Here is a 12827-nt window from a genome sequence, read left to right on the forward strand (position 1 = left end):
ATATTAATATGTAAAATCTAGTTATCATTGTGTACATTTCATAGCCTCATGATTGTTCTTGCTGTATCATAATTTCGTTCATGTTAATTTCAAAGTAAACTGAGTTTGATCCTGGTACACACGTCTGTAGTGTGGATTTTAAAGGCTTTTTGGATGTCCATACATAGGTGCTTTTTGAATGTTTGGTTATGTATCATTAATGCAGATTTCTAAAGTATTGGGTTTCAAATTTCTTATTCCACTAATGGCCATACAAACCACTTGTTCAGTTTAGAACGTGTTGCTGATAACGTGAAAGTAAAGTGTGTTTGGCCCTGGAGCAAACCCCTGTAGTGTGTTATGTATAAGGATGGGTGTGCTGAAGAGCAGTCTCGTTCCTGTTCCTGAGTGGCTGTGTGGTGATGATGATGATGGTCGGCAGCAGGAAGAGCATCCTAGACACTACCATTTGTTAAAATGAACTCAGTGGAAAGCACTTATTTCTACTATCTTTGGCTACTGAAGATGTATCCTTTCTTCTGATGTGCATATTATATCAGTGAACTCCTTCCTCTAAGCAAGGCTGGGCCATGAGAACACTGTTTATTTGGCAGCTCCAGCAACACAGAAGCACATTACAGATGATTCAGAACGCTACGGTCTATCTTATTTGTGGTCGGAGGACGTCCCAACTGCATCACAAAGTTTCACTGCTTGCGCACGAGGCACCACATACTTTTTATGTCCATTCATTCACTTGCAGTTTATAAAACAAGAGTTTCTTTTTACTTGTAAAAACAAACCTTAATATCATTTGTGTCAAAAATCTATATCTTTTGTGTTCCTTTACTTCTAAATCCATTTTTTGTTCCAGAGACAAGGTTCAAGAAATGTAAAGTAGGGAGTCGATAGTTCTGGACTGTAAGAGCTGGAATTCTTTACTGTTCAAGATTCTTTACTTAACTGTCAAGCTTTTAGAAACGTATTAAGAACTAAACTTTTCGTCAGCTCTCTCTGGGATCATTACTTTCGTCATCATGCACGGATTCTGTCCTTTGACCAGTTAGGAGTTGGTTGGTTGATTCTCTGTAAATATGAAAGGTCTAAAATATATTCATATCAAATGAATCTGGCCATGAATCACTTACAGTCAGTGGTGAGCCAGCAAATTTCTCAAGGGTCCAGCTTGATTTTGGACATCTCTGGGGAAGTGCCACTATGGTGGGTGCATTAACAGATGCATGTGATGAGTGAAATTAGCATCATGTATCCCAACTCAGTGCTTCGGAGGTAAATGTTGTGCGCTGCAAGCATTAACTCTCAGAGTTACATGTCACAATTTCCTACTTTGACTTCTTGTGCCCTTGGGCGTTGTTCTCTTGCACCTGTCATTGAACCAGTTATTGCACAAAATGTCCAAACACCAAAATCAGAAATATTCTCCAGTCTGTGCTTGGTAAACTTATTCATGTGTGTTGTGTTTATAGGTGTTATCACTAATCCCTGTAGTTAGCTGAAAACCCTTCCGTCAAACACTTCCACATCCACTACAATGGTATGGTTTCTCTCCTGTTTGTGTTTGTGTGGTGCACTTGAATGGCATTTCCCCTAACTGGGTTCACTGGAGATTTCCTAATGTTGAAGGGGCACTAAAACTACTTCCTCATTCACTGCAGTGGTAGAGTTTTCACCTGTGTGTGTATGCTGAGGGTTCCTTAATGCTGAGTAAAAACTAAAAATACTTCCACATTCACTGAAGTGGTAGGGGTTTATCACCTGTGTGTGTTTGTTGATGTCTTTGTATTTCTGATAATTGACTAAAGCACTTAACACACTCACTACACTTGAAAGTTTTTTCCCCAGTGAGTGTTCGCTGATTATTCTTAAATTTTGAGGAACGACTAAACTATTTCCACATTCATTGCAATCAGATGGTTTATACCCTGTGTGTGTTCGCTGATGTCTCTGCAGAATTGATAACAGACTAATGCTCTTCATACATTCACGGCGCTGTAATGGCTTTTCCCCGGTCTGTGTTCGCTGATGACTTCTGAGATTTGAGGAATCACTAAAACTACTTCCACATTCATTGCAATGGTATGTTTTTTCCCCAGTGTGTGTTCGTTTATGTTTTTGTAGGCCAATAACTGACTGAAGCTCTTCACACATTTACTGCAATGCTATGTTTTTTTTCCTGTGTGTTCGTTGATGTCTTCGAAGATTTGATACATCAATGAATCTCTTTACACATTTATTGCAATGGTATGGTTTTTCCCCAGTGTGTGTTCGCTGATGTGTTTGGAGTTCTGATAACCGACTGAAGCTCTTCACACATTCAGTGCAATGGTATGGTTTTTCCCCAGTATGTGTTCGCTGATGAATCCTGAGATTTGAGGAATCACTAAAACTACTTCCACATTCACTGCAATGGTATGGTTTTTCCCCAGTATGTGTTCGCTGATGTCTTTGTAGGTGTGATAACCGACAGAAGCTCTTCACACATTCAGTGCAATGGTATGGTTTTTCCCCAGTATGTGTTCGCTGATGGCTTTGTAGGTGTGATAACCGCCAGAAGCTCTTCACACATTCAGTGCAATGGTATGGTTTTTCCCCTGTGTGTGTTTGCTGATGACTTTGAAGAATTGATAACTGACTGAATATCTTCAGACATTCACAGCAATGGTATGGTTTTTCCCCAGTATGTGTTTGCTGATTGCTTTGTAGGTGTGATAACCGACAGAAGCTCTTCACATATTCATTGCAATGGTATGGTTTTTCCCCAGTGTGTGTTCGCTGATGAACTTGGAGTTGTGATAAATAACTGAAGCTCTTCACACATTCATTGCAATGGTATGGTTTTTCCCCAGTGTGTGTTCGCTGATGGCTTTGTAGGTGTGATAACCGACAGAAGTTCTTCACACATTCAGTACAATGGTATGGTTTTTCTCCTGAGTGTGTTTGCTGATGTCTTTGAAGATTTGATAACTGACTGAATGCCTTCCCACATTCATTGCAATGGTATGGTTTTTCCCCTGTGTGTGTTCGCTGATGAATCCTGAGATTTGAGGAATCACTAAAACTACTTCCACATTCATTGCAATGGTATGGTTTTTCCCCAGTGTGCGTTCGCTGATGTATGTTGAGGTGTGATAACCGACTGAAGCTCTTCACACATTCACTGCAATGGTATGATTTTTCCCCTGTGTGTGTTCGCTGATGAATCCTGAGATTTGAGGAATCACTAAAACTACTTCCACATTCATTGCAATGGTATGGTTTTCCCCCAGTGTGCGTTCGCTGATGTATGTTGAGGTGTGATAACCGACTGAAGCTCTTCACACATTCACTGCAATGGTATGGTTTTTCCCCTGTGTGAGTTCGCTGATTATCTTTTAGGAGTGTTAACTGATTAAAGTTCTTCACACATTCATTGCAATTGCACGTTGCTTTTCCTTTGTGAGTTTGCTGATGGTTCTTTAGTAACGATGACAAACTAAAGCTCTTGCTGCTTTTGAATGATTTTTCTTTCTTGGTTAGTGTCTCTGGGTCAGGTTTATATTTGTCTGCATCCCATGACTGCGTTTCCTGAGGAGCTAACATGGCTGATAGAGCACTTGTGTTATTTTCACATTCCATGTATGTGTGTGGTATTTTGGATGGTTGTTTCAGATTTCACAATGAAATACAAGACTCTCTAACTATATATATTATTATTGTTGCAAGTAAAGCTTCTTTGTAGGTGGTTTATTTATTTCTTTATTTATCAAATGTCTTTAGATTGCGGAATGGTTTTGCATATTTATGAGTGAAGATCAATCTTCCTTCTGGTCGAAGCAAATTGGGACAGTCTGTTGTAGATCAGAGAACCTCTCTTTCCTTTACCGTTCAGTTGTCAGGCTCCACTCCCTTGTGGTTTTCTCTTGTTCCAGTGGTTTGGCCAGAAAGAGTTTACAATACACCTAGCGTTCTGAATGGTGGTCTGCCATCATTACAGGAAGCAGAGCAATGCTGTATCTACCTCATACCGAACACCTAGTTCAAAGCTGGTGGGGATGCTTGTTTATACAGGAATTGGTTTGTCATTGTTGTTGCCTTAATTTTCGAGAGGTCATTTCTTAGTCCTGTTGCGTGGAGGTGCACAGCTCAGACTCTTGCATCCACTGAACTGCTCTGGACAGCCTCTTCCAGGATATATCAGTTTATCTTCAGGTTCCTCAGTCTCTCTGCAGATCTTTTTCTAAATATTGGAGCTCATTATTTCTAACCATTTTTTTTCAGATTTGAACGATTATTGACATTATTCACGATCATTTGTGCATTCAAGGCTGGTTTCCTGTTGGATGTAAAGAGATTTAAAATCACTAAATGGAAATGTAAGAGAATGTGAATACACAATATTTAACTAGTTGTAAAAGACATCTGGTCATTACCATTTATGAAAGTTACCAAGAGACATTTCACCATACACAGATATTTAACTAAATGTTCTATAGAACATGTCACATTTTACTTATTTCAGAAAAGGAGGTGATTTTCTGGTGTTCACACAGTAACTTAGTACAGAAAGAGCACACAAGGAGTGCCCACTTACTAGAGGTACAGCTTTACAAGATGCACATGCTGATTTCATTTAAATAAGAAGGGATTGTGTAAGAAGAGATGGATCAGAATGTGTTGCTGTCACTTCAGTTTTAGAAATTGTATAACAGCAGCAACCCTTTCAAGACTACATGACAAAGAAAACTCTTCAGGAAGTATATAATGAAGGTAACGCTCCAGGAAGTATATAATAATGGCAAAGCTCCAGGAAGTATATAACAAATGTAGCTCCATTCACACTCTTCTTGACAGTACTCTCCAGTTCACACTGGAGCAGCTGAAGTTCTAACTCCTGTCTTTACTTTTCTGTTTGTTAAGTTATCTTTGCCACATTCCTAGGGATGGTTCAAGCATTTGTTGGAATATTGAAGCATTTATTATAGAGATTCCATCACAACCAGTAATATACATGCAATATCTCTGCTGCCAATACGTGTCTGCTTTTTGTCTTTTTCTACCTTACCAGGGTATCGGACTTAATGTCTTCCGTTTGGTGCCAGCATGCTTCTCTGTCAGAGGATGGAGCATTGGCAGAGTGGGACAAGATGTCCATTGCTTTCAGGTGAGTGCAGCATTACACCGTTGGGAATTTCTTAAAATCAGCTTTACCATATCACTGTTCATCTCCTTCAATACTCCCTTATGTCTGTGTGCTCGCTCTGCAGGGTTCATTGACAGCTAAAGCAGGGGTGTGACTCGATAAACACATATGATAGACAAACGCCATAGTTGGCAGTAGAAGGATCAAAAGCGTCTTTAGAGAAGCTCGCCGGGACATAAAAACGGAGGAAGTGCACAGGTAGCTACAGAGGAGACGAACATGTAGATAGATGCTCCATTTCGGGTCTATTTCAGGCTTTTAATGGGCTGGGAATTGGTGTGCACTGTATCTTAATCCTGCAAAACACGCAAGATGATGGACGGAATGTTGCAAAATGGCAAAACATTCACCCCCAGTCACAGATCTGGGTTTGATCCATCGTTATTTTGCTCACCAAGCCACCCCAGTTCAGACATGGCCATCTGCAAATCAGTCTTGACCTTGTGCCTCATGGGAACAGTATGCTCAATAAGCCACTGGAGTCAAGCTATCCTGGCTGAAGACGGCTGATAGCCAGAAACTGGTCCTAGGATGCTTGATTCCATGTCTGAACTGGGGTGGCTTGGTGAGAAAAACAACGATGGATTAAACCCAGATCTGTGACTGGGGGTGAATGTTTTGCCATTGTGCAACATTCCGTCCATCACCTTGTGTGTTTTGCTGTTCACCCTATGTGGGAAGGGTATGTCCAGACGTGGGTTCCGTGCTCACTAAGCCACTGGAGTCAAGTTATCCTGGCTATAGACGGCTGATAGCCAGAAACCGGTCCTAGGATGCTTGATTCCGTCCAGGGAAGACTTGGCTTGGCAGTTCGGGCTGGACTGTTCCCGTGAGGCACAGGGTCAAGACTGATTTGCATATGGCCATGTCTGAACTGGGGTGGCTTGGTAAGCAAAATAACAATAGATTAAACCTAGATCTGTGAACGGTGGTGAATGTTTTGCCATTATGCAACATTCCGTCCATCATCTTGTGTGTTTTGCTGTATCTTAATCCTGCGGCTGATAAAGGCACTTGCTGCAAGGGTGTTACCACTTTGACCCTTTACAAGAGGAAAGCAGAGCCTTAGAAAGCACAACACCTGGAGGCTGCCTGCCCTGAGGGGAAGGTGAGGGTCCAGATGTCAGACAATATCATCAAGGGACATAAAATGATCCCTTGAAACACAGCGGCAGAGAGGCGAAATCGTCAACCCAGATGGAGAAGAGCCGGGTATTCCACTGTTTCTGGTTCAGTAAGTGGTATTGAACCTTTCTAAGGTTAGGAGGCATAGAATTCCATCGGGTCGGAGCTAAGACATGGAAGGAGAAACCTCCCGGTCTGGCTCTGCTGTGACATGGGATGTGGGCCAGTGTAGCATCCTGCTACAATAAACACAGACACTATGGTGTGTTACTACGGGATCTTTATTCTCACACAACTACTCTCGTCCCTGTCCCTACTCTGACTGCCCCTGGTTCCTATCCCCGGCTCCTCCCGTTCCTGCTCCTCCCTCTGTCTCCACCCCGCAACCACTAGACTGCGCCTCACCATACTACATCTCCCCCTTTCTTAACAAAATGAGCTTAATGTCCTTAGTGTTCGCAGTTCTTCAATCCGCCACACAGGTTGGCGAACAGCCTGCTCTTCGAGCCTCAGTAGTGTCGAATCCGAGGTGGGCTTGACTTTGGTCAATCTTTCTGTTGTCTTAATCAAGGCATTCTTGATCACGTTGCGTGTGAGCTGTCTGCTCTCACATTCCGCAGTCGGCATGTCTCTTTCCCGTGGTGTAACTACTGTTGGTTTAGGTGCTCGATCTCTTTCATGGGTGGATAGTGTTCTGGTCCTCTTCCGAGCACCCGCATCCACTTCTGCTTCCGTTTGTCTTGTCCGGTTGAAGGCAACACTGTCCTCCAGTTCAGGATCATGTATGCCAGACAGTATGGTGCTATTTGATGAGACTGTCTTGGCTTGGTTCAGTAATTCATTCACCGCCTTTATCTTTACTGCCTTTTGCTTTGTCAGGTCAAAAACAACACTGTCTTCCTGTTTCGAGTCTGGGATGCCGGCCGGTGAGGTATGAACGGTGGAGGTCAGTTTGGTATGACTTGGAGATTGATTTGCTGTCTCGGGTTGTTTCTCCCACGCCTGCGCACGCCTGGAACAGGCAGACCCTGGGGTCGGCTGAATGTTGGTGTGTCTTGTTCTCCTCCGATGATGACTTAGTTCTCCTGACGTGTCTGGCTTCTTTTGCGGATTGACTGGTTGGTCCATTTTTATTTGGGTGCTGTTGGCCACGATGCCGACCTCCGTTTTATAGGACCAGGACCAGGGCCTTCGAGTCAACCTTGCTGCCCCTACCCGGGGTGACGGTGTGGTATTAGTGTCACGATGCACCTGTGCTCGATGCGACATGTTGTCTGGTGGAGTGATCGAGTGTGCATTGACATTGGTGTGGGACACGTCGCTCTCGACGTGAGGAGTGTCCCTTGGTTTGCTGATGTGTTCAGGTGCTTGGCGCCATGGCCGGTGTCGGGACCACGACTCTGTCGACTCAAAGGATCGGACCGAAATGCTGTCTGAATCAGAGGAGTTCTCCCTCACTTCCCTCTGAGAATGTTTCTTTAAGAATGTTGCACGTGGTCGTTGTCGGGACCATGACTCTGCCGACTCAAAAGATCGGACCGACATGTTGTCTGAATCAGAGGAATTCTCCCTCACTTCCCTCTGAGAATGTTTCTTTAAGAATGTTGCGCGTGGTCGTTGTCGGGACCATGACTCTGCCGACTCAAAAGATCGGACCGACGTGCTTTCTGAATCAGAGGGGTGCTCCGTCAGTTCCCTCTGTGAGTGTTCATTTGGGACTGTCCTACTAGGTGGTCTTCGGAACCGGGTAGTCCGTGACGAGCTGCTTTCCCCTTCGGAATTGTGTTTGAAAAGCTTCTCCATGTGTCTTTGTTGGAATATCTTCAACGCTGTCTCATTTGGGAGATTGTTTGAAGATTCCGTGCTTGTTCCTTGTGCTTGATCCCAAGCTTTCGCCTCTTCGTCCTTCTCGTCTGATGTTACCCATCTACGCTCTGTTTCGTCATTTTCGCGGGGCCCATGGATGCTTTGGGGCCCATGAAGGCATGGATCTTTTCTTGCTGGTTGTTGTTGTTGTGAGGGACCAGTCCGTCTTGTATTATCTGGTTCTCCTTCCCAATTGCTTGATGTTCCAACACCTCTGACTTGGGGTTTATGTGTTCTCCGGCCAGATGTTTCCTTGGACTCGTCTTCACTGCTTGTCGACTGATGTCCCTGCGCCGACTTTCGGTGTTGACCAGTGCGACCCTTTCTTCTATGGTTAGTCTTTCTCTCCCACTTGCTGTGTGGGATGCCTCCTTGTCCAGGAGTGCGATCTGTCCCACTTGATGCTCTTTCTTCCTCATCTGAATGACTCTTTGAGGAACTCCTGGGGGGTGAATAATTTTTTGGAATTGTCTTTTGGATGGTTGACTCTGGGTCATCTGACTCCGAGCAGTCCTGGGTTGACCTTGAGTAGTCGGATGCTGAGAAATCTGACTCTGAGCAATCCGTGTTATTTTCTTTGTCACTGTGTCTTTCCCGTTGTCTGTCTTCCCTCTCGCTCCCTTCAGTTCTGTTTATTTTCTGAGGGTTATCTGTCCGGGCGTCTTGATAATTTGCTTTCAGATTCGGGGCCTTTGATTTGTCTCTTACCTTGACGTGCAGTCCAACTTCAGCCTTCCTGATGATTTCTTCCAGTGACCACTTTCCTCGCAAGATCTTGAGTTTCGTGTCGGGGTTTGCGCAGCCTTCAATTATCCGGAGTCGGACTGCGTCCTCATTCGTGAAGGTGTTGAAGTGGCAGCCTTGTACCAGGTTTTTTAACCGAGTGATGAAGGTTGGCAGTGGTTCACCTGGTTCCTGCCGAGCTGTGTTGAAAGCGATGCGCTCTCGATCCACTTCCGTTTGTGCGGATAGACGGGCACATAGCTTCTCTTGGAGTCTTTTATAGATGTCTGTGTCTTCTTCGGAAAATGTTTCGATTGGGCATCGGCCCTCTGGACCCACCAAATGGAGGAGCAGCATTAGGCATTTCCTCTCTCTTTGTTCTCCATTGGCATCCAGGAAATCACTCAATGTGGCCAGCCATTGGTTCCGTTGGAGACACAGACTCCAGGTGTCCGTCTGCATCCCTGGGGGTGGTGCTTCAAAGCAGGGATTGAACTGTTGTGCGATTTCTTCCCCCGCCATAAGAGGAGGATTTTGATGGATCATGTTCGCAGAGCACGGGCTGTTCCTTTGTCTTCTCGTCTTCGTAGTTGACCTGTATTCAGTCGAAGCCTGCGGTCTGGTCATGTGCTGGGACGTTAGCAATGCTTGTTGGCCTTCGCCAGTGCTCGCTTGGTCTTTGCTAATGCTTGATTCTGTTATGTTCGCCAGTGCTTGTTTGGTTTTCAGCAGTACTTGTTTTCTTTCTTTGTTGCGATCTATCCAATGCTTGTTGATCTGCGTGTATCAGTGCTTGTGTCTCTTTGCATGGATCAGTGCTTGTTCCTTTGCGCGTACCAGTGCTTGTTGATTTGCACGTATCGATGTTTGTCTAGTTGCATGTGTTACTGCTTGTTTATTTGCATGCACCAGTGCTTGTTTACTCTTAGCTAATACTTGTCCTTGCATGTACCAATGCTTGTTAATCAGCATGTATCAATGTTTGTTTGCATGTACCAATGCTTGTTGATTCACTTCTGCCAATGTTTGTTTGTATGCAATTGCCAATGCTTGTTGTATGTTTGTTTATTTGCATGTACCAATGCTTGTTGATTCACTTCCGCCAATGTTTGTTTGTATGCAATTGCCAATGCTTATTTGTATGTCTCTTGCCCTTGCCAATGATTGTTTGGTCTTTGCCAATGTTTGTTTGTTTGTCCTTTACCAATGCTTATTCCCACTGCTCGCCTGACTTAAAGATGGCCGCTTCAAAATTGCACAGGGATGTCCTTCCCAGTTGCCTGACCCTAAGATGGCCGCCGCTAGGGAAGTCTCGTGTCTTACAGGGTTTCATTCAGGCTCTCATTCTCCACTTGGCACTCACTGGCAGCCAGCCTCTTCATGCAGCTCGCCCTCCGCACCTCTTCAGACGCTCCTCAGGCACTGGAGCAATCAGACGCGATCCAGGCGAGCTCCCTGTTTACCGCGCGTCAGGTAGGCGATGTCTCACGCATCGGGGGTGAGCTTTTCTTCCGTTTTGGCGCGAACAGCGCTCGGCCAGCACCGCTTGGCAGGCGGTCTCCGTGGGGCGCCGTCCTCCACGCGAGGGCACTTTCTCTTCTCTCTTGGGGTCTGGCAGAGTCAGGGTAGGCTCCTGGCTTCTGCTCCTGCAGCGCTGGCTGGACACCGCGCTCTCTTGCGCAAGTCGCGTTTTAGCACGAAGGGGTCACTTCTGCCTCGGGCGTTGCGACGCTTGGTGCCTCGGCTCCCTCTTGAGTCCCTCCCAACTGCTGGGGGGGGGACAGGGTCACCTGCTACTGGCCTCACGTGGCAGGTCGCAATTTCGTCCTTCTGGTCAGCGTCGCCTGCTCCTCGAGACACGCTGGGGACAGGGCTCTCTCGTGAGGGTCTGTGGGGTTCAAGCACATCCCACCCTCGTCGCCAGCTGTAGCATCCTGCTACAATAAACACAGACACTATGGTGTGTTACTACGGGAGCTTTATTCTCACACAAATACTCTCGTCCCTGTCCCTACTCTGACTGCCCTTGGTTCCTATCCCCGGCTCCTCCCGTTCCTGCTCCTCCCTCTGTCTCCACCCCGCAACCACTAGACTGCGTCTCACCATACTACATCCAGGTTTAGATTGGTGGAGTGTAGTGTTCTGGAGGGCATGTAAAATCGCATCCCGGCAGCGAGGCTGAGACTGGGTACTCCTTGGATCTCTGTTTTTTATTAGTTAAGTCCTTAAACAGTTGTCGTGTATCCATTTGGCCAACGCCGATACACATTTTTTAGATTTGCCACAAAAGCCAGTCGACTCTGCCGACAGGGAAATAATTAGCTGAGTGTCATCAGCATACAACACTATTGAGATATTCCTAAATGTTTCACTACCTCCGCCAGAGGTCTGATGTGAATATTAATAAGGGTAGAACTGAGCTCCGAACCCACAGGGATGTCAGGAGTCAGTCCTCTTTGTGATGAGGCAAAAGGGGGGTATAACTTTAAAAGACCACTCCTTTAAAAAGAAGGTAAACCAGGCCAGAACTTTGCCCTGTACCCCCAGGTCAGTGAAGCGAGTTAATATTATTGCATGAGAGACAGTGTCGAAGGCCGCACTTAAATCTAGGAGTATCAGAGCCTGGGATTTGCCAGCATCTGCAGTACTGCAAAGGGATTCAGTAACTGTTAAAAGAACACTTTCGGTGCTGTATGATCTAAATCTATTTTGGGAATAATCTAATATTTTATATTGTTCAAATATTTTGGTTAGGAGGTTGTTCATATGTTTCTCCCCATCCTTGGACTGAAACGACAGAAGAGAAATGGGTTGATAGTTTTTGGCTAAGTGGCATTTAGCAAAGGCTTTTTTAGAAGACGGACAATTCTAGAAATATGGGTGTGACGCTCTCTTGAAATTCTAAAATATAATCAGGTTTAAATGGGTCATCCGGAGATCCAGATTTCACTTGAAGCATAAAGGTGGAAATAGAATCTGTGTCAAGTAGAGCCAATTGGTCCAAGGGAGCCCATTGAGAGTGGTAGGTCCCTGTGTCAAGAGAGAAAAGTTTGACTGTTTTCTCACCCCTGTTAAAGTAAAGATAAAGATAACTGACCAATCTTGCTGCAGTGGCTGTTAGAAGCTTCCGCTAATCCAGGAGTTCACAATAGAGAAGATTTCCTTTGAAAGCTTGCTTCTGTTTTTGATTTGTCTGTAAATAATTCGACACAGGCTGTTTTATTCAGTGTCTGGTAGCATTTAATCGCTCTCAAGTATTGCATTCATACTGCAGCATCATAGGATTTGTGCCAAGCGCAATCTAGTTTTTTGAATTGTTTCTTTTATGAGCAATGCTTCATTGAACCAAACAACTGGGGGGCTGCTTCCTACTTTTATAGAGCTTGGCAGGAATAAAATGATCCAAGGCAGAACTGAGCCATGCTTTGGTGGAAGTCTCCGCCCGTTCTATATTGGAGTCTAATAAAGGGCACACTCCTTTCGATGAACCTTGAAAAGGTGAATGGTTCCAGTTTACGCCACTACTTTCTCATTGTGGGGTTACCAGTAATGTTTTTTTCAATGCTAGGTGTATCAATGGTCATTGCCACCAAATAATGGTTTGACCAGGCCACTGGAATCGGGGGAGCAGTTTGAAGGGTGGCCAGGTAGGAAAAAACAGGGTCCGGCAGATGGCCATCCTCACAGCTGAATGTTTTACTAACTGAGCTAATTGTAAAGTGGCCAGGTAATTAGTAAAGTCCTGCATTTCTTTATTGTTGATTAGATCAAGATGAAGATTCAAGTCTCCAATTATGCTCAAGTTGGACAATTGAAGTGAGTGCAAGTTAGAGCACTCTGTTAGAGATTCCCTGGGGAAGTATCGGAGAAGGGCCGGGGCACTGACTACAGTCCCCACGCTCCACAGTACATGCATCACTCTTCCCGCACCCTT

General features: G+C 45.0%; 1 protein-coding gene across 1 annotated transcript; it reads right to left on the bottom strand.

Moving 5' to 3' along the window:
• Positions 1-1670: 1670 nt before the first annotated feature.
• Positions 1671-3579, bottom strand: LOC144767338 (uncharacterized). Its single transcript, XM_078650821.1, has 4 exons — positions 3450-3579; positions 2771-3365; positions 2177-2602; positions 1671-1844 (listed from the first exon to the last, which is right to left on the bottom strand). The coding sequence occupies exons 1-4, from the start codon at positions 3577-3579 to the stop codon at positions 1730-1732; spliced, it is 1266 nt and encodes a 421-aa protein (XP_078506947.1). The 3' UTR covers positions 1671-1729.
• Positions 3580-12827: the final 9248 nt, after the last annotated feature.

This window comes from Lissotriton helveticus, chromosome 1_1, assembly GCF_964261635.1.
Source record: "Lissotriton helveticus chromosome 1_1, aLisHel1.1, whole genome shotgun sequence".
Classification (NCBI taxonomy): domain Eukaryota; kingdom Metazoa; phylum Chordata; class Amphibia; order Caudata; family Salamandridae; genus Lissotriton; species Lissotriton helveticus.

What these genes read in the sequence shown, in the direction of transcription:
- LOC144767338 (XM_078650821.1), bottom strand. Translation starts at nt 3,579, where the DNA reads ATGTTAGCTCCTCAGGAAACGCAGTCATGGGATGCAGACAAATATAAA. An exon ending in GTCATCGTTACTAAAGAACC is followed by an intron (nt 3,366 to 3,449) that starts ATCAGCAAACTC and finishes TCCTAAAAGATA; the next exon opens with ATCAGCGAACTCACACAGGG. An exon ending in CAACTCCAAGTTCATCAGCG is followed by an intron (nt 2,603 to 2,770) that starts AACACACACTGG and finishes AAGTCATCAGCA; the next exon opens with AACACACACAGGGGAAAAAC.